Source organism: Pipra filicauda, unplaced genomic scaffold (genome assembly GCF_003945595.2).
Source record: "Pipra filicauda isolate LSUMZ 115617 unplaced genomic scaffold, ASM394559v2 scaffold35_size7292922_pilon, whole genome shotgun sequence".
In the NCBI taxonomy this organism is placed as follows: Eukaryota; Metazoa; Chordata; class Aves; order Passeriformes; family Pipridae; genus Pipra; species Pipra filicauda.
This window is the reverse complement of record NW_024104487.1, coordinates 1,997,186-2,022,711: the sequence shown is the minus strand read 5'-3', so window position 1 is coordinate 2,022,711 and position 25,526 is coordinate 1,997,186. Positions and strand designations below refer to the sequence as shown.

The 25,526-nt window shown below is 37.0% G+C and overlaps 1 protein-coding gene and 1 long non-coding RNA gene across 6 annotated transcripts in view; one reads left to right on the top strand and one right to left on the bottom strand.

Moving 5' to 3' along the window:
• Positions 1-25,526, bottom strand: part of GLIS3 (GLIS family zinc finger 3) — a 154,836-nt gene that overhangs the window by 104,376 nt on the left and 24,934 nt on the right. For all 4 annotated transcript variants that reach the window (XM_027752216.2, XM_027752212.2, XM_027752213.2 and 1 more), the window contains exons 2-3: positions 14,997-15,201; positions 9,513-10,641 (exon numbers count right to left, since the gene is read on the bottom strand). In XM_027752216.2, coding sequence (XP_027608017.2) covers positions 9,513-10,641; positions 14,997-15,124 — 1,257 coding nt within the window. In that variant the 5' untranslated portion in view covers positions 15,125-15,201. The remainder of the gene's footprint in view (positions 1-9,512; positions 10,642-14,996; positions 15,202-25,526) is intronic.
• LOC114004343 lies at positions 1,997-7,017 on the top strand. 2 transcript variants are annotated; one of them, XR_005564752.1, is made up of 4 exons: positions 1,997-2,079; positions 2,609-2,704; positions 5,770-5,895; positions 6,871-7,017. It is a non-coding gene; the product is annotated as an uncharacterized LOC114004343 (long non-coding RNA). The 2 variants fall into 2 exon arrangements; XR_003546553.2 differs by having other exon boundaries at positions 2,040-2,203.

Sequence of the window (25,526 nt, the reverse complement as noted above, 5' to 3'; positions counted from 1 at the left end):
TATTTGCTCAATCTGTATGTCTTCTTGACAAGTTATGTGATACTGGACCTGCTTCACTGGTGCAGACATAAAATGAGTGTCACAACTTAGCAGCTCACATTGGTTAATTTTTACAATGGATTCAGACCACATTTATCCAGGCATTCAAAACCCTAGAGTCCTTGTGCCCCAGTCAGAACTGAGCAACCTTGTTTCTCAACAGTAGCTCACTTCTAAAAATGGGCGCTCAATAATTTCAGCAGTCTCAACATAAACATTCGTTAATTCGGTTTACCCATACCCCATTCCTTTAGACAAACAAAACAGACCTCCCGCTCATGCCATGTACCAACTTCTGCAACAGATTACCATCAAATAACTTAAACAAAGTTGGACACATATGTCTGAGTCATTTGGAAACTGTAAGATCACAGGAATGAAGCTTTGTCATATCAATTATGTAAAGTCACTGGAAAGAAATCCATGCATTTTTGCAAGCAGGCAAAGTAGGCTTTTCATGGAACAAAAGGTGCATTGTCTTTTTCTATTATGTGACAACTCCTAATTAGAATCAATGATTTTTTATAGTTGGCCCAGATAAGCTTGTTTGCATAGCTGCAATTTCTTAAAACAGAAATCTGAACATTACTAGGAAAAGACACCTACTGGCAGTACGACAGACCTTGAAGAAAAGGGGCATTGCTTGATGTTAACACCTGATTAACCTTGGAGGTAATTCTGCAAATGTTAAACAGTAAAAAATATAATAAAGAGCCAAAGAAATTTAACTTTGTTTGAAAGTATTTACAGAAATGGGCCAAAAAGGCATGCTGTCATCTCTTCCTTGAGCTTGTGCCACTTGATGACCAATAGGAAGTAATCAAAGAGGGGGAAAAGAGACAGTGGGAAATTATTTATAACCACTCTTTGAATCAAGAACACTGCTTCATGGAACATTACATTTCAAGATTCATGCAGAAACAGCTCTCGAAAAAATTTCCTACCACAGTGACATCTTTCTAAAACAATTCACTTATGATCTTGAACTTCGTAATTACGGCTGTTAATTCTCAAGAGCTGAGTACTCATAAAGTCGCCATATAGCCTGAAAAACAATGTTAAGAAAATATCAAACCCAAATTGAAACAGCCTTTAATTGACAGAAAAAATAAGCACTCCGAGTGGATAAAAGTGATACCAGAAAACAATCACCATGTGGCTATACCAACATTTAGCAAAACATGATGCATTGACCAGAATTGAGTGCCACGGCAGTTCTAGACAAAACAGTCACAGCATCCTCACTAGCTCCTCTTTCTGCATTTCCTTTCTTTAGTTCAGCACAGACACAGACACAGACCTTCACAGTGACTATCTCCAAAAATGACCACCCTGTTTCCATCCAGATTGTTCAGAAAGGTTTGTTCATCAGTTATTCAAACACTGTTAACACATGAACAGCAACTGCATTTCTGGAAGAGAGGACTCCACTGCACTGGCTATATTTGGTAATGTCCTTGTACAAGATGTCTATTTCAACCACTTACAAGGAGAGCCTGCTATAACCATGTTCTGAACAGTGCTTAATCTTTATACTGTTCAAGTTCTTTGGAAACCTACCCTGCAAGTATCTATGTATAAAAGTACGCAAGCTTTTCGCATCTGCTAAATGCCTCCACACCTAATTGGGACTATAATGACAATAAAACAGAATTGCTCAGGGATCAGAGTAAATCAAGATGATTCTTGCATTCTCAGTGTTTGGACTAACGTGCTTGAGGTTCAGGGGAGACCTTATTGCTCTCTACAACTACCCAAAAGGTTGTAGTGAAGTGGGAGTCAGTTTCTTCTCCCAAGCCCTGGGTTAACATTTGGACTCTGTGATGTTAAAGGTCTTTTCCAACACAAATGATTCTATGACTATGTAAACCTGTGTTCAAGACATGTCATAGAAATCAATGGAATCACTGAATTGTGCATCATAGACTTCAAGACTCTGCCTGGAGGAATCTCTCTAACGTCTACGAGACTATTGCTTTGCAACTTACCCTTTAAAAGTTCACAGGACCAGTCCGTTCTCTTGAGTCCTTTAAACATTAGGTCAGTAAAAATATCTGAAATAAGATCTGAATGCTGAAGAAATGTCAAAGAACACCTTAGTATGTCCAAATGCTTCAGAATATATTTGCATTCATTTTGCAACATATTTAACTAGTGTAGAAAGGTATGTGGCATTTTTCCACTTCCTAATCACTCAGTACAAATAATCCAATGATTGTTCTATGCAGCTTAATTCTCAACACTTGTTTTTAACGCCTATGTTCACAGATAAACCATAAGACTCAGATGTCTGGGAAGTTTTCCAGAACACCAGAAGCATTAATTAAATCTCTAATCCTTAGGAAATCAGTGTCAATCACCTGAATAAAGCCGACAGTATGTTTACTTTTACTTAAAACTGTATTTCCTCTCTGAAGAAGTAACATTGCAATGCACAGCACAATCAATTAACTAGTTCCCTCTACTTCTCTCTTCCTCCCTTTGAAACAGAATAATGTTTTCTGGGAAAGGTCCCTGTTTGTTTCTGTTGTACCTGTATCATAACTTGCATTTTCTGTTTTCCCACCAGATATCGTCAGACTTTTCTACCACTGAATGCTTCAAAGTTTACTCTCTCTGTTCCTGATACACATTGAGTCATCAACCAAGCAAGAATGCTGAAAATGTAAAGTAAAATTGACAAAAAGAACAGAAGTTATTTAAAAAGATTTTATGGCTTGGAGAGTAATCCAATTTCCAAATACTTAACACAAACGTGCTCCAAAACCACAACATTAGCATTTAGTCTCCTAGCCCCCGTCACCCCCCCAGCTTTGAATTCAAATAATTTTCTAGTTTTAAATCCAAGTTTAAAAAACAAACAAACAAAACACAAAATCAAAACCAACAAATCGAACAAAAACCAAACTCCAGAATACCCTCTAAACTTCTTGCAGGTGAAATTTTGGCAGATGCAAAGTTTGGTTTAGGATTCCATACTTCAAGTAGATGAAACTTAAGAGTGCTTCATTTTTTAAGTTTATCATTTATTTGTAGTTTGGTACAGCAATGAAAAATATCTAAAATATATTCTATTAAAATCATGCTACAGGGAAATAAAAGTAAGTAAAATATAATCTTTGTGCTTATCCACAAGCACAGAGAGGTAATAAATAAGAAACCTTTCCATACAAACAGAAGTATTTGTGCAATTAGGAATGTTCATTGCTATTTTTGGTTGCTTCACAGTCATGTTCTGGATTACAGTGAAAGTAAAAACATGCCTGCTTGCAAAATTTCATTAAAGTTCTGTTTTAACTTTTCAATTATCTAAGCCAAAAGGCAAGAAAAGCTGGTTGACATACTTAATATCAAAATTAAATTATTCATTAGAAGAACGAGAATAAAATTAGATGTTCCGTAAGTTTTTTATTCTGTAACATGAAATACAGCTCTTTGACTATCATTTTTCACTAGCATGAGTTCTACATCTGCATGTAGAAAGGAGCTTGCTTTGCATTTTTGAATGCATAAAGAGATGTTTTGATATTTAGGGTCAGTACTTTGGGTTCCATAAACCTTCATGTGCCCGCTGAACTCCAGTGGAAGCTGTGCATCTTCAGCAACCAAAGAAAAAGCACCTATCATTACGTTTTGAATTATGGACACATTATGTATTTCATACTGAAAGAATAATATTAAAAGAGCATTATTACCATTGCTGAGATGTAAGTTTTATTAGCTTGGGCTACATGCCATCTGATGTGATCACATGAGTTTGAACATGTTTGTGAAGGCACACCCAGAATTCATAATTTGTTTTTTCTTTAAACAGCTCAGACATCATAACCAAAAACAGTAGGTTACTAAGATTGCACAAACTTGTGAGAGTTAGGAAGTCTTAGCTTTATGATTGCAAATTAAAACTCAACTTTGCTCTATCTATACACCATGATATTGTTTAATCAGTCATATATCTCTGCCTTTTCCATGTTATTTCTGTTTCAGTTTGTTTACTGAGTTAGTGAAAAAAATTGGCAACAGGCAACTACAAACTTGGCATTTTCTAATTTTCAGCAACCTGACAATTAAATTACTGTTCCTTTGACATTGTTTATGACAAAGTGTTCAAATGCTACTTTAGCATAGTGAAAAGTTCTTTTGCAAGCATGTAAGCAAAAACAAATTCGAAAATTTTATATTGTTTCTATTTTGTCAAGATTTCAGTACAATCTAGGATGCGATACGGTCTTCTCTTATCAAAAAACAGCGGCATGTACTGTACATAAAATATTTGCACATGCCAGATACAACACACCATATGAAGACACACTGCTAAAGCCTGGAGATGGAAAAAAAATTCCCAATCATTTTTACAGGATGCATTTCTGGTTTTAAACAAAACTTCATCTTGAACACCATTTTCCAATCCTATGTTCTTCAAATAGCACACACACAAATCCATTTAAATATTCATGCTTACCCAAAGAAGTTTTCTTGTGTCTCAAAAAAAAACCATTATACAACTCTTTTATGTTTCACATTCTTTTTTTTTTTTACCATAGCTTCTGTTTTAGGTGTTTCATAAACTGATGTATTGTGGGATAATTTCAGATATTTAGCAGATATTAAATGGATGTTGCTTCAAATTTGACAGGAATAGTAGCAATTTGATTGGCTTAAATCGCATCAAGCAGCGATGCTAAAAAAATGTTATCATGTAACACCTTCCATAATACTACTGGAATTGTGCTGAAACACAACTCAGAACTTACAGAAAACAAAAAAGACTGAATTCAGTTTCAAAAGGGGAAGTATTCTTAGTGTATCTGAATGAAACTGTAAAAAGATAACTTGGAATTTATCTCAACTACATGCTGTTGCTACTTTCATTAGAATAAATATATTAAGCTTAATGTTTGCACAGCATGACAATAAGGTTAATTAAATACCTCTTGTTGCAGCTGAACTTAAAAAAGTAAAAATGCTCACTTTAAAAGAAGGGAATTTGAGCAGAAAATGAGCTCACAGGTAGAGACAAAGAGAGTAAAAGGTCAGCATATGCCAATTGCCACTGTGAAGTTTCCACAGCTACTGGGAATTCTACTTTTTTCTAATCCAAAGGAAATCTGCAGAAGCCTCAAATGCCATTGTGTTGTAACTGCTGGCAAATGTTACAGATTATATATATCTCAGCCACTGGTGTACTTACTGCTTGCATTTCAACATTATTTTTTCATTCACATTTTTCTTCTTTAACTTATTCCTACAAAGTTCAAGGTAATGTATAGATTAATGGATAAACACATTTGAACGTGCCATACCTACCTCATATACAGAAGTTTAGGAATAGGCACTAAATATGTATTATCATGTCATATATAATTTTTTAGGCATTAAAGCAGGTCACTGAAAAGAAGAATGTTTTCCAGGTAAAATAAGTTGGAATAGAACCTGAAAGATGTTTTAATGAACAGTAAGGGAGCTCAATATATTTTAGCAGTTATTTAATGGATTCCTATTCCAAATGAATCAATTTCTTGCATGCATCTACTCTTCAACTCCACAGATTTCCACCTAATAAAGCAAGGCCAAGTACAGTCACCTACATTGGTAAAAGAAAATGCAGGACTCCATAAAATTAATGTTTTTTTTAAAATCAAAGGGGTTTTTTGTTATTGTTCAGAACAAGAACGAGTCTTCTGAAAATGGACAGGAATGAAAAATACACTATTATTTTTCCTTACACAGAGATATGATACTGAAACAAATTGATGAGACCTAATCTGCAGCTTCAGCAGCAAATTCAGTTAAAGATGGAAAAAAAGAGCCCAACTCACATAAAAACAACAGGTCGAAACAAATCTATCAGGATTGGTATGCAATTATTTTCCACTTCATGCTAGTTACCTTTGCACTGAAGGAACAAATATGTTCGGGGATTGACCTTAAAAGTGCTTATCTTTAACTTTGGATCTGATTATCCTGATCATCACATGTTTTGGTGTGCTGCTATCCAATTACTACTCACCCTTCAACAGTTTTATCTTTCAGAATCAAAGATGACTGCTCACCCAGAACAAGCAGGAACTAATGACTAGAGTATCGCTTGTAGCTATAGTTTATGACTCCAAATATTTCTTACATAGATAAATAGATACCAGTTCAGATGTGGTAAAACAGATGCGGAGGTCACAGGGATATCCTACTTGGCTCTGATTTTAACTATAAGCATATCAAATACTGCAGTCCTAGCTGTTTCTCAAGTCTCTTAACTGTATGATTTCATCATCATAGAACGATAATACAGAAGAATAAAATGAATTTATGAAGTTCATCTTATGAAGTTCACTTGTGTATCTGATTTCACATTATCTCTACTAGCGCTACAACAACACAACTTGGAAGTAACCCTGAACTTTTACCACAGAAACCTTGTAAAGCTTGCTGATATAAAGCTCACTATCACAGTAATGCACTGGGTATGCAGCACAGTGTATAATAACATTCTTTCAATACATAGCTGTGCAGAGAGAAATAATACTGACAGATAAACATAATGACATGATAAATATACTGACTGGTACCCATTGCAATATATGTTTAATGAGAAGATTGTCTCTTGCAAAATGCTAGGAACCATCAACACATGCAATGCTTACATAATGATTAGTGTGTGATGGCACTAGGGTGACTGCTGTAACAGCCTGCCTTTGATTACGGGATGCCTTGATATACATTAAGATAGTTCCTCCTAATGTCTGATTACTTTTACTATATTTGCTGTAGTAAATCTGGTTCATTCACATAATAGTTATGTATTTGACGTTTTTTCTTCCCTTTTCCTGCTAGGTCTACTAGACTGCCTGTTATTAGTCTGCGAACTGCAGTGGACATAGACTATTACTTCATAATAATTTCAGAGAAAGAGGCATCCTACATGTAGAACCAGAAAATAAATTATAGAAAACCCCTGGCTAGACAAATAAAGATTACAAATGGATTGCTTTCATTTTACATTTAAAAGCATAAATTCATACAGGTTTGGTGAAAAGTTTCAGATTTCTTTTGCATAATTTTTCGTGAATTACAGAAATCATACTTCATTATCATCTTGCTCAAAATGTTCTCCCAATATCTCACTTGGAATCTCTGTTTAAAAGCTTAAATTGTATTGATATATTGCAAATTTTACTGCTTGATGAAAAGGTATGATGTTTGGCTGAAGTACAGTTTCCTAAATACATCAAAAGACCATGGCCCCTGAGCAACAGAAAGCCAAATACATTTTTCCAAATTCACACCATTTGTGAAATGGTAAAGAAAGAAAGGAGCAAGCTGTTTCACTGAAACACTGATAAAGAATGCCATTTCTGCATGCCCACATTATGAGGGTTATAATACCACCCTGAATATTTCTACATTTCATCATAATTCTAGACATGAAAGCAAGTTAAATATTTGGCTGCTCCTTCTGATGTGCAAACTTCTTGGTGCTATCCAACAGTACTTGCTTAAGTTCAGTAAAATTAATCTCAACTTTTAATGTTTAAAAAGCAATCACTCTTTGGGAAGCTAATACAGATAATACCTCTCATTTCTGGTGACACAGCATGACTTGGCATGAACTTTAGTTTCAGTTTAGTAATTTCAAAAACTTTATCATATGAAGTACTTTATCCATTATTAATCATCAGTGATTGATAATTCCTTCAAAGCTAAGGAATCCTCAAGGAGGAATTATAATCATGAGAAGGTCAGCAAGTACCCTTTCTAAACAGATAGGGCAAGAAGTATAGACTGCTACCAAAACAATGCTTTCCTCAGTCTTACAGGATCCCTTATCATAATTCTCCGACTAGAAAGACCCTAGGTACTTGGATTTCAGTGCTCTTTCACCATTCCTGCCCTCTTTCTTCACACTGTTGTCTGTCTTCACTCATCTGTGAGTTTTCATGATGCCTGTTTTCGTATCTTTAATTCCATGTGATGTTCCCTTGAAAAATTACTTTCTTGACTCACAATAATTCTTTTTTTTTCCTCATTCTCTCTCTCCCTGCAAAGTTGACGAGAAATCCTTGAGGAGGAACTAAAATTAACGGTCTGATCCAATATATCTGGAGAGCATAAAAAGAATATTACAGAATTTAAAAAAATATTCAGAGACCAGGGAGCCTGAGTTAAAGCTCTGGTGTGACAAAAGGGAAGGATAAAGAGCCTTCCTAGTGTCAGGACACAATCTCTACCAGGTCCTTTAAATTCATGAGAGAAATCTGGGAAGATATCCACTCTTCCTGAAGGTGATTGACTGAAGAAACAAAAGTGAAAGAAATAAACTTTCTCTATGTACTGTACAAGCAAACATCTACATCATGGTTAAAAATTATTCAACAAGGCACACACTGAAATAGACTCCAAGCACCAATTTATATTTCACCAAACGAAAACATATATGTTTTTTTCAAGTGAGTAATAATCAGCACTTATGCCTAGAAATGATATCTTTATCATTTTGTTAGTTTATGCTGAGGACTCAAAACAGCACTGGTGAGGTTGCTTTCTGCTGATACGAAATAAACACACAGTAAGTGTAAGCTTACTCTCATTCAAAATACAGACCATATGTAAGGTGAATCAAGAATCTGAATTACATAGATTATAGATGGTGCACTGGAGAATATGTATAAACTGATTCTTAACAGATAGATTATTACCCCATGTGACTATCTATGTGTGAGACTGACTTGCAGTGACCCTAAGAAAAACAGCAAGAAAAATATGACTTTAGGAGTTGAATGCTCACTGCTAGTATCTGAGAACAGAAAAATTATTATGTGCAGCACCTTTCCTGCATGTATCCTTCATGCAAGTACTTAGTTTTTGCTTTATGAAGGTCCACCATGTCACTGTTTGCAGTCTACAGTAAAAGTTTATAAATTTAGAAAATAAATAATGGCCAGTCTTCGCGAGCGAAGATTTTTGGGAAAGGTCATTAACCCTTCCAGCCTGCGCAGTGGATTTTTTAGGTGAGACACAGCGTGCGCTGAACTGAGCCCACCCTTTAGTCCTCAGGTTCATCTGCCGGGGCCGAGCAAAGCTTGGACAGTGGCAGTGAGGTCCCCAGGATGTAGGTTTGTTTAGAGTGACCTTCTCTTAGGTGGATTGCCTACCAAGGCTGATGAGCTCCACCTGCCCAGGGGGCCGGGAATCGAACCCGGGTCGCAGAGGTGAGAGTCAGGCACTCTAACCACTAGACCACCAGAGACCCCATTTAGAAAATAACATTTTGTCTAATCCTATCTGTAGGTATGCATCAAATTAAAGAATACTTTTCCCTTCTACCTAGGTGGAAAGACAGAAAATTCATTCTCACAGACTAATTTGGAAAGTACACTATTAAATAGGGGGAAAAAAAGGCAGAATTACAACTTCTCCATATTTTCATAAGTAATGGAGAGACTTCAATTGGTAAGAAAGAAAGAACTCAGACTTACTGTGCATTTGTTTGGCTTCTCTCCTGAATGGACTCTCATGTGAATCAGCAGTTTATAACGGGCATTAAATGGCTTGTACCTTCGAGGGCACCCTGCCCAGAAGCAAGTGAAGTCCTCTCCCTTCCTCTGGTCTATGTGAATCTTCTCTATGTGCCGCACGAGTTCCTCTTGTTGGTCATACAGCTTACCACAGTCAACCCAGAGACAGCCATGTTTGCTGCTGAGATCATCTAGCTCACCCTCTTCATCCAGCAGGGAGCCTGGGGCAGGAGGAGGCACATGCAGTGGGTGAACATGGCTGGGCAGGCTGTGTGAATGCTGGTGCTGATGCGCGTGGTATGGTGGGGGCGGCCCTTGCGGAGGAGGTGGCGGCGGCTGCAGGGGTGGAGGAGGCATGTCCACCATAGGGCCTGAGAAGTCATCCAGTCGTTCATTTTTCAGGATTCCCACTGCCTGGCTCTCCGTGGGCAGCATGCCCTGCTGGATCACCATGTTACCTGTGGCAGTCATCTGCAAGCTGGCTTGCTCCAGCTGCTGCATCTGCTGGTACTCACCGGCCCCATTCTCAGAATACCCTGGGAAGGTGACATTGCCATTCGCCATGAGGAGGCCTTTCTGTACAGTTGGAATAGAGCAATTTTGGGGTATGCAGCTTCCTCGCACTCCCAAAAAATGTCCATAAACCTCAGGCTGCGGGGAGATGTTTGCTGGTGACGTTCTGGAGCTGTTGATGTAGGCCACCAGAGAGGTTGGGGATGTACGGATGATTGTATTGAAATTGACCCCAATGCCGTCAGACAGAGGAGACACAGACAGTGCTCTCTTTTTGGAGCGGACTGGCTGAGATGGGGCTGAGGAATGGTGAGGACTAGAGTAAAAGGAATGCTTATTTTCCATGCCATATAAGTAGGACAGTAATGAGTTAGAGATGCAGTTATTGGACATATATGTTTCAGGTGAAAAATTTACTAGATCCCCCAGCTCAGTGCCATTTTGTAAACCATGGTCAAGAGGGACAGAAGGAAGTGTCCTGTACCCATGTGACCACTCTTGTTTAACGCCCAAAGAGGACTGACGTTCTGAGAAGCTTAATGTTGTAGATGTCAGAGACTCATGTGACAAGTGAGACCTGAAATAAAGGCATGATAAAGTAAGTAAGCAGTTAGACAATTCAGCAGTGGTTCTTTCACTTCACACACACATTAAAATTAAGAATACATGTGAGAAAAGTTGTCCCTAATTTTAGGTACTCAACTTTAGCACACTCAGTTAAGGTACCACTAGAGGCAAAAAGGTCATATGCACACATATGCAAAAAAGTCACTCAGAAACCCATTTTAAAACTTCAAGATTTTGAAGAAAAATTGCTGTAAAGATTCTTGATACACCATTGCAGAAATCAACGTAACTCTTTTCACCAGTTGTGGTGCAAATAGGTTTGGACTTCTGAAGCTAAAGCATTATGTTCTTGTCTTATATGAAACTCATACTGATGGGAGTTGTCTATTATTTTTGCTTGAAAATAATGGGAAGAAAACTGATTAATAGAGAATAAATATTTAACCTGAGTGACTTTGCCAACTGTAATGCAAATACTTCCCTAGAGAAGTTTTATATATCAAGTTTATAAATATAGATAATATCTAACTTTACAAAACAAACAAAATAAATTAGTAAGGTAGAAGAACTGGTTGAAGGGGTTTATTTAGTTTTGATTTGACGATGTATCTGCTTCCAAGTCAGCAATCAAAATTTTTCACAAAAGTGTAATGTTGCTGTTACCAGTGTTTTTTCATAGGGATATTATGGAACTTCTTTATGCTGCAAATATTCTACAGGTAGCTTAAAAAACCAAACTCATAAGCTCTTAAAAACATTGTTTTCTACAGAAAGGTATAAAAAGGAAATACAAGGACATCAGAGTCCCTGATTTATGGCTGCAAATGCTGAGTAGAGATCAAGTGGATGTATGTCTTTATTTTTCCAGTTTATACTCTGGCAGACTTGGATTTCCTACCAGCCAGTAGTGGCTGGCAGGAAATTTTTAAGGGGCTCTAACAATAGGAAGAATCAGGTATGTATCTAGATAAACGAAGCAATCTCACAGACACAGATGCCTCTACATCTTTTGAGGCTTAATTCTTCATTTTATTATTTTTACAATACAGTTTTGAAGAAGCACAGAATTTTAGTGATGGATCAAGGTTACAGGAGGGGAAGCTTGGCACATGGTGAAGGACAGAGGAAGCAATCTGCAGGTGCTGTGTCTGTACACTGAGATAGCTCACAGAGAAAATGAAGCTTTAAAGAACACCAAGCTTTGCTGTTGTGACCAGTGGGGGTAATGGGTAAATGCTCCTTTGTGCAAGATACCTGCTTTGTAATGGATGGTTAATTTGCTGTATAAGAATAAGAAACATCCTGCTCAGAGTGAATAACAGTGCAGCATATTGTTATGGAGCTTATGTTACTCCATCACAGTTTAAATGGCACTTCCAAAACAGACTACTGATAAAAAGCACTATGAACATGCTGAGTACAATTTGCATTGAGAGAAATGAGAAAAATGAGATTGCTCTATCAGGTCAATCTTGCGTACCATTTAGATCTAAGAGGATAATTATTTGGGAAAAAGTTGATTTAGGCTGTTGGGTCTGTTATCAATGGGCACAGCTCATGATAGGGCAGTTAAATCATATTAGTATACTGTGACCCCAAATGCAGATCCACAGTTTTCAACAGAGCAAGAAAGTAAGGTTTGATTTCCTCACGCTAGGCTATATGTGTTTATACCTAGAGAATATAAGGGGAGAGTGGGGGTGTTTTGTCACTTTGTTTATTTAAATGTTTATTTTCTATGAGTAGAGGAAAAGAAGTCATGCATCAATAATCTAGTACAAGTCTACTTTTGTACTGACAAGAATTTTAATCAGATGCATAGTAGGACCAGTGTCATTCAAAAAGCTACTAATGCCTAACACAAACGGACTTAGCCGTCAGTGAATTTGAAGAAAAAATATGTTTAAAAGTCTCAGAACAGGACAAAAATAAAAAGTTGGTCCAGAATTTCAAGTATACAGTAAGTAAGATAATCTGAAGAAGCTTGGTTCCCTCTTCAGCATCTAAATTCAAAAGTAATAAAGAGTCCAGCTCCAAAAAAACCCCAAAGATTTATTTAAAACTCAGCTCACACTGTGACTAAGTAGTTTTCTGCCAGGAAATAAATGTACCTAATATGAAAATGAAGGGCCAGCTCTACCAGAGTGCCAGTTTCTCAGACAGTATTAACTGGCCTATCTGCTTATTGTCATTTAAACAGGCTTGAGTTTGGACCAGATCTTTCATTAACATTTATAAGACATTACTTGTAATTACTTTCTATTCTCCCTGTGTGTACAGAGGCCACAGTGTCAAAATACAACCCAGAATCTTAAACATAAACATCAAAGAGCGAAAACTATGTTTTCCTCTCTTTTCATGGCCTTCTATTTTACTAGCCAAGAACCCTTTGGTCTTTCCTAGGTCCTTTTCTCACTTGCATCAAAGCAAATGGCAGTATTACATCTGGTTTCAAGCAGCACAACTGAACACTCTGAAAAAGTGTTGCAGAAATTCAAAGACACAGGGAAGGCTTTATCCCTCCTGGTCTATACACCAGAACCTGATGCTATCTGTAGCAGAACTCCAATTTTGCCAACTTTTTTCTTTCTTCCATCCACAAAAATCAATACTATTCACTTTGCTTTTGGTCAATTCAGTAAATAATCTGGTTTGGATTAAGTTTCTGGAACACAGTTCATGGTATGTGAAACATAAAGTCCAGAAAAGGCACTCTGCCCTGGAAGGATCATGGAGTCAACTTAGTTTAGCCAAAAGCAGTGTACAGTTGAAGGAATTTAACCAAAAAACAAAACAAAAAACTCAAAAACCCCCCAAACCAAACCAAAACACAACACCAAAAACAAACAAAAAACAAGAACACCAAATCAACCAACCAACCAAACAAACAAACAAACAAAAACAAAAAAAAGCAACGAAAACAACACACTACAAACAAACAAAAAGCCCCAAATTGTTTCAACAATCTGTGAATTAAAATCTGACTTTAAATTTGTTTTGCCCTACAAAATAGTCAATTTGAGGTCAAAACTGCTGAAATTTACTTTTTTTGTGTGACAAACCTTCTTTATAACACCTTCACTGATAAATCATTAAAAGATACTCTAGGGACACTAGAGCCTTGATTCTGCCAGAGTTTCAACTTTACTTTGCCCTTAGTAAATGTTTCTTTGCAATAAAACCAAAAATGTGTAACTCAGTACTCACATAGTACATCCAACCACACATTCAGTGTTTGGAACCATGCAGGCACACTGAAACTTATTAAGCAAGTAACAATTACTTAATTATATTTTTCTAGCATCGGTTTTGTTCCATCTCAAAGGCATGTCTTTGGATTTGTCATTTGGCATCATCTTAGCACTGGATGGCTTTTACTGACATGTTTACCTAAGAAGCATAATTAATTCTGTAAATTTTCCCAGGGGATTCAATCTTCACAACTGAAGTGACAGAAATGTTAAAAATTATCTTAGAGTAAAGCAAGGTTTACTTTCAATTACATAATACCAATTTTAATTATTTCAAGAATGTTCCTTAGTTTGTAATAAAGCAATACAGTAAAATGTAAACTGCTTTGATAATAAAGACTCTTGTGGCCTTCTGTAAATACAAAACTACGTTTCAACTCGGTAGGCAATGGCAAATGCAGCTTCCGAAATAATATATTCAGAATGTTTTCTCACTCTGTGTTTAACTAACATCCACAGGACATGCCTAATGTATTTGTATGAAGGTTGTCAAATAACTGTTTTCCTTTCATTCTTGTTTGTTGACAATACTCATAGTCGTTATTTCAAAATTTAAGCATTTAAAATTAATGAATAAATATTTATCTGGGGGGTTGTGACATAAAAAGGCAACATTTACAGGGAGAGGCCATAGTTTTCACTAAACTACTCACCAGAACTAGGAAAATTAACAAGTTTTCAGGGCTAATTGACATGATTAACTTAATTACATAAACAAATCATTTGAAAGGAAAGGTATTTGATGAGGAGAGAGGAACATAAGCAGACCATTTACCCAATTTTTTGTCGGACCTTAGTGCTACTTGACAGACACCAACATAGCACAAAAATCTAGTTACATGACTATAAAAAGGTCTTTATCTAACAAAAAAGTCCTATCAACCATAGACTTCGCGTGGCCAAATTTAACCCATTATTTGAATTATCCAAACAGTATGATTATAGCTGAATAACTACAATATCGCTGTGAATTAAAGTGCATGGAATTCAACTTCCTACAGCACAAAAGAGCATGATTTTCTGATTTTAACAATCAGAAAGTTTGCATTTTAATTACAGAATAATTAACCCCCCCTCTTTTTAAAGTACTGAATACAAAGAAGCAACTCAGGACCTTGTATCTGACAGAGCACTCAGGCTGGAAGCATCCATAGACCTCTGTAAGCTAGGGTTGATCTGGCTGCATGCTGTTGAAACCTGATGAGCAGAAGGTGGAAGAGGTCCCAATTGTTGAACTGTCATGGGAATGCTGGTGACTACTGCATTGTTGTAGCTGCCTTTTCCAATGGACTTGCGCTCATGTCCGTAACCAATACCTCCTAAAAATAAACACAGTAGGTTTTAGGACTCATCTCTCATGAACCCATGATGAGGCCACAGAACTCACATCACTTTGCAAAGTCGGGAAAGTGATGAGAATCCTCAGATGAGGACAAACTGGGAACCAAACAAGAATTTTGCAATCTTCTCCAAATACTAAAAGCAATATTTTACAAGGGAATTAATAAATTTTGCATGTGTAAAATGTGCCAAAATACATAAACTAAAGACCAGGCATCACCGGATAGTAGAGCAGCCCTCACCTAGGGGGCCAGGCCTGGTCTTAAGCACAGCTCTCTCTGAAGAAGGCAGGAACAGAGAACCCAAGGACACTGATGGAAAACCACCATGCCCTGAAAACCCCACAGCTTTAGGCAGCCCTTCCATTATTCCTACACCAGCCATCCAAAAAGCAAAAGGACCATCGATATGCACACAAACTACAATGTTGACTGCGTAGTTTTACTGGCAGGAGAGGGTTACAGCCGGAACCCAGCTTCCCTCAGAGATTTAGGGAAAGGAATCTGAGCTGAATCAAAGAGAGACGCATGCTGGACTTTCTTTGAAGGCCACAGATTACGCATACTGGATTTTCTTTGAAGGTCACAATCTGTTCTTAATCACTGCTGCCATGACTCAAACCGATCCAGGGACATACCTACAAAATGTTCTGTGTACTTTATGCTGTGATGTAGGTCACAGATGGTCGTTTACAAGATTCTCTTCCTTAAAATGCACTGAGATGAGAAAGTTAAAATGTAGGTCATAATATGGAAGTTGTTGGATATCTACCAAATTCTCATCACAGCTAGAAATTAATAATTAGGCAATTCACATTTCTAGCTGCTTCCCTGTGTTCAGAATACTGCACAAAGCAGGATAGCAAAATCAGGACTAATAGTGGAAAGTACTTCAATGCAAACCATTCTTATAAATTAAATCTACTTTTGACATGGTTGCACAACTCATGCAAGTTTTTCTCCAGGTTGCTCAAATGAGTTGTGAACTACAGAAAGAAGTTCATTAAGGCATTTATGACACTCACAGCACCTCAGGGATGAAGAGAGCAGGTAAGAGAATTTGTTATGTTAGGGTAAGGATGATGGTCAAAGATAGTCTGGTCACTAGTCACTGAAAGGAAAAAATGAGAAATGGAGTACTTTGGAGAGACTGTATTACTGGAATGATAGACAAAAGCAATGCAAGGCTCTAGTCCTTATAAACACTTGCCTAGGCATTTCTCTAAGGCTGAAATGGAAGGAAAAGGTTTTTTTTTCTTTTTACCACTGACAAACATTTGCTGTTATCAGGAAAAATACCAATTCTTCCACTTAAAAGTGCGTGGGGGAGATTATCATGAATGAATAAATAAATCATCAGCTCCCACCAGAGACTGCAAAGACTGATGCTTTGCAAAACACAGCCATAACATTTTATCTACTGCTTCATGAAAGCATAAATGTGTCAGAAGACCATCATTAATACCTCATCTGTGCCCTGCAGGTCACTAAATAGTATTAGTTTGATCTGAATCAGGCAGGAGCATACAATCCCACATATGCTGAGCTAAGTCTGAGCACAAGATGGGAAGCTTACACTGACTTAATGCCAGCTACAAAAGTACAGACCACATCTGATCTTGCATAAAGTCAAAGGGGTGCAACATGGACATCTGACCTGACACCAGCCTGCTGCTAAAAGGCAAGCTGTCAGAAAGTGTGTTCAAAAGTGCTGGATCAATCTGAACTGTCAGAAAGACTATATCCTACATCAGCATTTGGAATCATATACCCACAGCGCCAGAGGAGCCCTCACAACAGGTCTCCTGTATCATTGACCCAAAAATTTCAGGACAGTGAAAGGACAACCATGAATTTCTTAATGCCCTGAATCCACATCAGCTGATAAATGGGAAACTCTTGGGAGGACATCAGTGGGTTTTAAATGATGCTGTAGATTCTAAGAAAAATATGTGAAACTAATATTTTAAATGAGCAAGAGAAGTAATTTTTTTCTTTTATACTAAGATATAAATCAGGAGGCAGTCCAACAAAGGCAACAATAACTGAGGAGATGGAATCAGTCCTGAGGTGGCTCACAGGAAGAGTTACAGCTGATTAGCAAGTCCTTTATTCCAAATAAATATATTACACATAAATCAAAGCTGCTCTTTATCAATAAATAACAGTAATAGCCAATAAGTATAAACAGGAAAAATATTTAATGGAAATATTTTAATCCACTCACTTCCTCATTCATTAGCTTGCCTTTTTTCCCTCTTTATTCTCTGTAGTTGGTTAATAGCTAAGCTTCATTCAACTTTGAAATGAAAAAATATTTCACTGCAATCTTCTGAAGACATTTGAAGAATTCACAAAAATACAACTACTTTAATTTAGAAACACAGAATTTTAGATGAGATTCTCTTAATTTATATAATTCTTATACTTTTTGGAGGAAGAGTCCATTACGAAATTAGTTCAATTTAAACACATTTTCTTTTATCAGATATTAATTGAAAACCAACCAATTCCTTTGTCTACTTCTCCATGTCAGGAGTAGTAACTTGTTAATTCTGACCAGTAGATCCAGTTAAAAAATGAAACTGCTTCACCAAAGCTTTGAAATTATAATCTATGCTTCCCATTTATAAATCATAGTCAACAAAAACCAGTTTTAATTATTTGGTATTCTGAAACACACTACATACATACCAAATGCACTCAAACATCTCTTAGATTAATAAATTTTGCAGTTACTGAACTAATCAGTATGAAAGTTATTGAAAATATCTTAAAACTTGTCTTTTGTTATTGTTAGAGTAACAGCTAGGAATAAAAGAATTGCAATAAAGGAGCAAAAGTTAATTTCCCTAGAGGATTGTCTGTGTTGATGTACCCAGCAAATGTACACATTATAAGCTTTGGAAATGCTTGGTTTTAATGTTTCCTTTATTATTGTTTTCCAGTCTTGTTTGTGTGGACTCTATTCACCAAAATGTGGAGAAAAGGGCACACTAAAAAAGCATATTGTATGACAATAAATAATATACAAAGAGGACAGAGACCAAGCAGTAAGCAAGACTGTGTCAATGTATTCTTCACACAGATTAGCCGTAAATCAGCAAGGCCTTTTCAAACCAAATTTGATCTTTTTTCACAACACAGTTAATCTTCTGGATGTTGCAATCGCCAGCTACCACACACATCTTTTCTGTGTGTCACTGTATCTGCAGGGTTATTGTCACCCTAGTTGGAGGGGTTTCGCAGTAGCTGCTGACTGAACAAACTCAAATAATTGCACAGAAGACTTGTTTCCTGATAGCAATATCCCAATCCCTCTCGCCTTGAGCCTGCCAAACTTTTCAGGCTTCCCCTGCAGCAATTTTAGTTGTATTACTAATGACTGCCAGAGAGCTAGACTTGTCTCTTTGTCCTCCCACTAAACGGCCACCTTTCTATTGTTTCTACAGTCATCTAAGAGGCAGATTGCACTACACCTATGTAGACAGAGACACTAGCCACAGGGCAGTGGATATCAGACCCCTTGAAACCCTCTTTAAGTGTGTTAAACTGGAGCTTCTAAGTAGAACAAATTAAAAAACAAAGACAGAATAGGGGGAATATTGTCATTTGCCTCTATGAGCACATGATCAGACAAAATCTTTGCCTGTTTGGAAATCTGCGCTTTTTCAAATTGGTATCACACCCTGAGCCCAAATCCTTTTGGGAGACCTTGATATTTCTAGGTGAATTACACAAAAATTCAATCACAATTACACTAGGTATGAGCAGCTTTTTATGACATGCAATCTGGAATTTTTCAGGGTACAAGTAAATTATTAAACTATGATTCAAAAAGTTGTTAAATTATCATTTTTATTGCAAGTCTTACAAGATATTGTAGTTTCTTAACTCTGCTACACCACACAGACAGTACATGTTAATGAAACAGTGATTCTCAGCATTTATTTTCTTTCAAAAATAAAACAAAATAAAAAGTCAAGGATTTGTAGCTCGAGAGAAAATTCTGTAATAAGGATCCTAATGGTTATGATAGTAGCTTACGGTTTTCTTAACACTTACAATTAGCAATGCCTTGCTAGTAACAAGTCCTCTAAATCCTCTGGCAATATCCACTCTGAACACCAAGTTAGACAGACCATTAATCTGACTAGCATTGGCAATTCCCGTGTTCTTAACTATTTGCAGAGACTTAATTTTTACAATCAGTAAAAATAATCTCAAGAAAATACACTAAACAGAACATTCTATGATAACATGTTATTATGAGAAAATACTATGTATGCACTTGAAGGTTCTCCATGCTTTGAATCTTGGAAAGGCAGTTTCTTCACTATCAGAGTGTACTTGATAAATTAGGTTGCACTAATTTCCAATGCTATGTGCCATTCATTGTATGAAGTAATCAAGCACGTACTTTCAGCAACTCTACCGTGAGACAAAAGAAACTGACAAAGCACAATGAAAAACAATGTCTGCCTTCAACTGGAACCAAGGTAAAAAATTATCCAGAACTGACCAGTGAAAACAATACCTCACAGGTGATTAACTTTGCTGGTTTAGAGCAGACAGCAATGAGATCACCTACTTCAATGGCACACTTTAACCACTAAATTTAAACAAATGAAAACAGTGGTCTTGTAATAACTAAACTAAGAATATATTATGAAACAGTCAGGTTCAGGAAACTTCCAGGAGAAAACACATACACAGTAAAACAAAAATTTTCAATTAGATCTACAGACATCCATAATACCTCATACTAATTTTTAATCAGATTTATATCAGGAAGACCTCTCACTTAATAAAACACTATTTTGAAAGCTACTTTGTTTTCTTATTTTGCATAAGAGTAAGAAGTTATCAGTTAACTAGTGCACAGACAAGTTAATGTTTAACTGAACTAAAATATAAATGTTTTAGCTGCAATGGGTAACTCCCTATTTGTTATCAGTGACATTAGATGACTTCTGCTTTTGTCCTTGTTAGGATAATATGGTATGTGCTCTTCTATTGCAGGAAACATACAGCTTTATACCTTTGGTTTATGCTACCACTTCTCTATAGTATTAGTTACTCAGACCAGTTTCTATTTACAAAACTCAGCTTGACCATTTAGTTTGTATTTCTGAAATATTAATACACCGTGCAAGCCTCATACTCAAATAACTGGTATTAATCAAGAGAAACTCCACTAGTAATGTAATATATTAATCTACTGCTATATGAATCTAATGGTGAATAATATCAGGTGAAAAAAAACAACAAATTTCATGTTTTAAGTGTCAGTACTGGCCACCTTCTTAAAGTACCATTACTGTACAAACTGAGAGAAAATTATTATTATTACTATCAAAATGGAAATATACACATATTTGAAAGAACAGAAGAAAATTGTACTGGAATTACAGATAATACATTCCAGTTCCAGTGCCACTGGGCAATTACTGCCTGAATCTGACCTAAATTAAAGCAGAGCATGTATCTGTATGTGTGTGAGAGCACAGACTGCAATTTCACTTACAAGTTGCATTGTTTGAGAAACAAACCAAAAAATAATATTGCTAAAACTTCCTCATATATTATGAACTAAGACTCAAATGAAATCAATAGGGAAACATTTTGCCCATTAAACACTGTTGCAGTCACCTGCAAAATAAGTGGATCGATTCCAGCAGTTTTGTTGGAATACTTCTTTGCTGATATGATCTGATTGCAATGCAGCCAACTATGGAGAAGCAATAGTAAAACACTTTAGAAAAAACAACTCTCTGGACTCTGTAACACTTGATCTCCTACAACTTCTAGCACTGTTCAACCTTCACTGCACATTTGTGCTTTTCTTCATGTTCGAAATACATTCTTGGCATATTTTCCATTAATTCCTGAAATTTTTGTTCCTCAATTTTAATTAAAAGAGGCTCAGATAATTTCTGTTATCTGAATGTTCTTAGTGGTTTTGAAAATACCATGCAGGAACTTCGCTATCTGTAACTATGGGCACACGCAGAACCATTACTTCCAAGACATTATTGTTCCACGTCTGAAAGCAAGTCAGCACAGAAATGTATCCCCTGTTCGCACAGCAATTTCTGATTTCTTGATGTGTTTACTGGACTGCTATCTAACACGGGGACAGCCTTCTCTGTGCACACCTTCCCTGTGTTTCTCTTGCCAGCCTGATTGCACGGGTAGTGAGTAATGGGAAGAAAGAAGCAGACCCCTTTCTTCCTTCAGGCCTCAAGCAAGGGGAAGATCTTCTGTCTCCTTTACCCACTTAGACACAGGGATGCAACAGAGCACCAAGAGTAAGGGGACTGACTCTCAGCAGGTTAAGGTGGCCATAAACTCCAACACTGTATGACAACATCCCCCTAGTAAAACCTGCCACCTACTGCGCAGGAGTCCTGAGCAGAGGAGAAAGGAGCAAGGAGGTTTCACGGGCCAGGTCTCAGTCTTTGCCCCATAACACATCACTGCCAGACCATGCTGCATGCCATGATCCAGCAACAGATACTGGTTCAGCAAAAAGAGCATGCAATAAAGCCTTTGTTTAATGTTAAACTGTAATCCCATGTGAGACTCTCTTTCTAAATCCTTAGAGATAACTCAAGGTATTTGACCACTAATTCTCAGAAAAGCATCTTTCCTCCTTTAAGAGACCAAAATGTACAAGCAGGAGAGAAAAAAAAAAAATGCAAACTTGTTGAATAGTGATACCAATTTAGAACAGGTGACAAATGTTAACATGCAAAGAGCTGCAGAAACTGGCTCTAGTAGTATGGAAGCAGGAGTCTAAGTAACTTGCAATCACATTCAGTACATTTACATTTCCCAGATAAAGGCAATTGTTCAAGGACACCACAAGGTAATTTTTGAAACAGCATTGTCCCTGACTTTCTGAGCAGTACAAACGTGTTTTTCTTCTTCCTAGCAGTAAAAACAAGATGCTATTCGTTGTTTCTCCTGAAGGCGAGAATGTTATCCTAGTTGTCAGTTTAACCAGGCAGAAATAACAACCATACAACCCACATAACATATGTATTCTAAGAGGCTTTATATTCAGTTAATTAGTTTAACTATTGCTTTCATGGTTCATTTAAAAGTCTCATGCTTCATTAAATATCAATATCCTTTACCATCTCAAAACCTTCTCAGTAAAAATACAATTGCCTTTTCAAATGACAATCTTGTTAACTAATATATACATTTCAAGCACGTCTATGAGACACTAGCCAAGTCTGAATTGCTACAGTAGCAGTATATCAGACCATTATGCAAATTTCATTCCACATAAAATGGAAAGATTTTTTTTCCTTAAACAAAAGTACTTTGTCAAGAAAACAGTTTTGACACATGTTATTTTCATAATTAAAAATGTTCCCACACTATTGCCTCGTGGTTCCACCTTCACAGCAATCAGCTCAAACATACCCTGGATTCAGTAGTTGTAACTGTTCTGTCATAAATTCAGAATGTCGTGTCCTTAAGGAAGCATAAAGATCAATGAAACTAATAGTTAAAAATATACAGAGGCCAAAAGCCAAGTGCAACTCATAAAAGAAACTCCTGTGGTTAAGAGAACATTTTTCCTACGAGAAAGGTTTACTTACTTATGCGGAATATGCATTTTCTCAATTCAGGATATAAGAATACCTCAGAGCTGTTTAGATTAACATTTTCTAGACTGAGAAATTACTCCTTAAATTCACCTGCACATATACCACAGCTTCTCTGGAAATTTCTATGAAATGCATGGTCAGCAAGGTACATTACAATAAAAAAATGACAGTAGTTCTTACTGTTTAAACTGACTTTTGGAGGAGGCCGCTATCAGTATCCCTCATGTCGTTACCTACTTAAATTCCTTAAAAGCTGAAACATTATTACATCATGGTCCAAATAAAACCTTCTACTTGTCTTTCCAACTTAGCTTTTCATGTCAATGAGAGGCAAACCTTGAGAAAATTACACAAACAGCCACAAGTATTAAAAATCTTTATTGGCAATACATGCTTCCACTCTTCTCAAAGCCGTAGACATTTTTCTTTCAATTTTATTTTTTATTCTTTATTCCTTTCATCAGCTCAAGGCATAGTAATTAGTCAGAATTTCCTAAGTCTTTTGTGGTTGTGACCAAAAAGAAAAGACCAAAAAGAAAGCTCATTTCATCTTGTTAAAGTGAATCCATCTACCTTCCACAAAGCCAAGCTAATAAGAGGGAAGATTAAGGCTAATTGAATGGCTTAGGCCCCAAAGACAAGTCCAGCTCCTGCCCTTAGCTGTCATACTTGCCAAAATTGGTTTACGGAGAATGACGTCTTAACCACAGCTATTACTTTGCGAAGAGGAGGCTGCTGTGTTGGCAGGGTTTGGCAGCCAAAGTTGGCTACTGACTAAGGTCTGAGGTAAAGACACAGGAAACCACACTGGCATCCCAAAGCAATAGTGTCTGCAAGGGCGCGGTGAACAGCGGAAAGAAGTGTTCACAGACAAAGGCATAAAAAAGGCAAATGTTTGCATGCTCTGCTTAGCTGAAGTACCTTTGTAAAAGGGTGGAAACCCACACAAATGTCCTGATGGATACTGAAATCTTTTTAAGAAGCTGGTCATCCCAGCTGTGTATCTCTCCTCCATACCCTTAAAAAAAAAATCAAGTGGCACCCATCTTTACATTAGTTTGACAGAGAGAATGTGCAAATAGGTAAGAGTAAAATGTTCAAAACAGACCATGTAATTTTTGAGGCTATCATCCTATTGAGTTTCAGTGAAGTTAAATCCCAAGTACACTAGCAATTTTTCACAAAAAGAACCCAGCCTTATGAGCTGCTTAGGTAATTTACCAAACTTCTGTCATATGCAAGTGTTTATGTATTCTTCATACAATTTAATGGGTTTTTTTTTAGTATTCTGGTGTGATTCTCAATAAAGCGCAGGGATATGATTCCTTTCAACTCAGGGACTGCTTTCCCTGAAGTTAATGTGAACGGAATATAAATCAGCACCTGTTACAATCAGCTGTCATTGTATTTCAATATCACTGAAACTCACACTCTATTCTACACTTTGTGAAAGTTCACATTAAAAAACATATTTGCTTTTGAAACACTTATTAAGCATACTGCATGCTAAAAATGCAAAGCTCATTCCACCTCCAAAAGGCTCCAGAAGACTAAACAGGCCAACAGAGAAGACTTAAAGTGCTTACAATTGAAGAAAAGACAATAACCAGAATAATGGTTATAGTATTTTTCCTTCTTAATGACTAGCTTCTCTTCCTCATGCAACATTCAAGAATCAAGTGTCCATGGGCAGGCTGAGTGAAGAAAGAGTATGTATTGGCAGTCTGGGTTTGGGAGAGTTTTCATTGCCCAGATCTTGTCGGTTGACCTTAGCTGGCCCCGAGATGGCCATCCAGCTGCCCCCACAACAGCACAGATAGCATAGGGGAAGAAAATAAGACGGAAAAGCTCCTGGGTCAAAAGAAGGATAGTTTTATAAAAAAAAGCAAAACCCCTGTGCAGAGGCAAAGCAAAATACAATATGTACTCACTACATCAGCAGGCAGGTGTCTAGCCACTTCCTGGGCAGCAGGTTCTCAGTAGGTGTAGCAGTCACTCAGAAAGATAAATGCCACCACCACAAATGGCCCTACATCTTCCTCCTTTCCCTCAGCTTTCATTGCTGAGCACATCATACAGTATGGACTATCCTTTTGGTCGTTGGGGTCAGCTGTTTGTGCTGTGTCCCCTCCCAATCTCTTGCTCATCACCCTTCTAGTGGCTTTTTTTTTTTGTGGGGTGATGAAGAGAGAGCCTTGACACTGTGCAAGCACTGCTTACTGAGAGCCAAAACACTGGTGTGTTATCACTGCTTTGTTATCAACACTGTCTAGAGTCAGAAATGCAAAGCACAGTGTAGCACATATATGCTGCTATGAAGGAAGTTAACTGACTCCAGATAGATCCAGTATACTACATAGGGAAAATACCCAAAGGAAATGTCAGAAAACTGCTCTGGGAAAGACGATGAAGGGAACTAGCTCAGTGGGGTAGGGAGGACAAGCACTTCCCAGTGAATGTCCAGACTTCAGGTATCACTCCAGAATTCAAATTTACATCTAAAACCATCATCAGAGTCCATTTTGAAAAGAGGGATGTTTTCCCATTGTGATTTTGGTTTAAAATATGTAAGAAAAAGGAAAATTAAATATTGAACAGATATTAAACACTCAGTTTTCTATTAAAACAATGTAGCTGTAGGATTTCACAAGGCTTGCATTTTCAGGAAATAAAGTCACT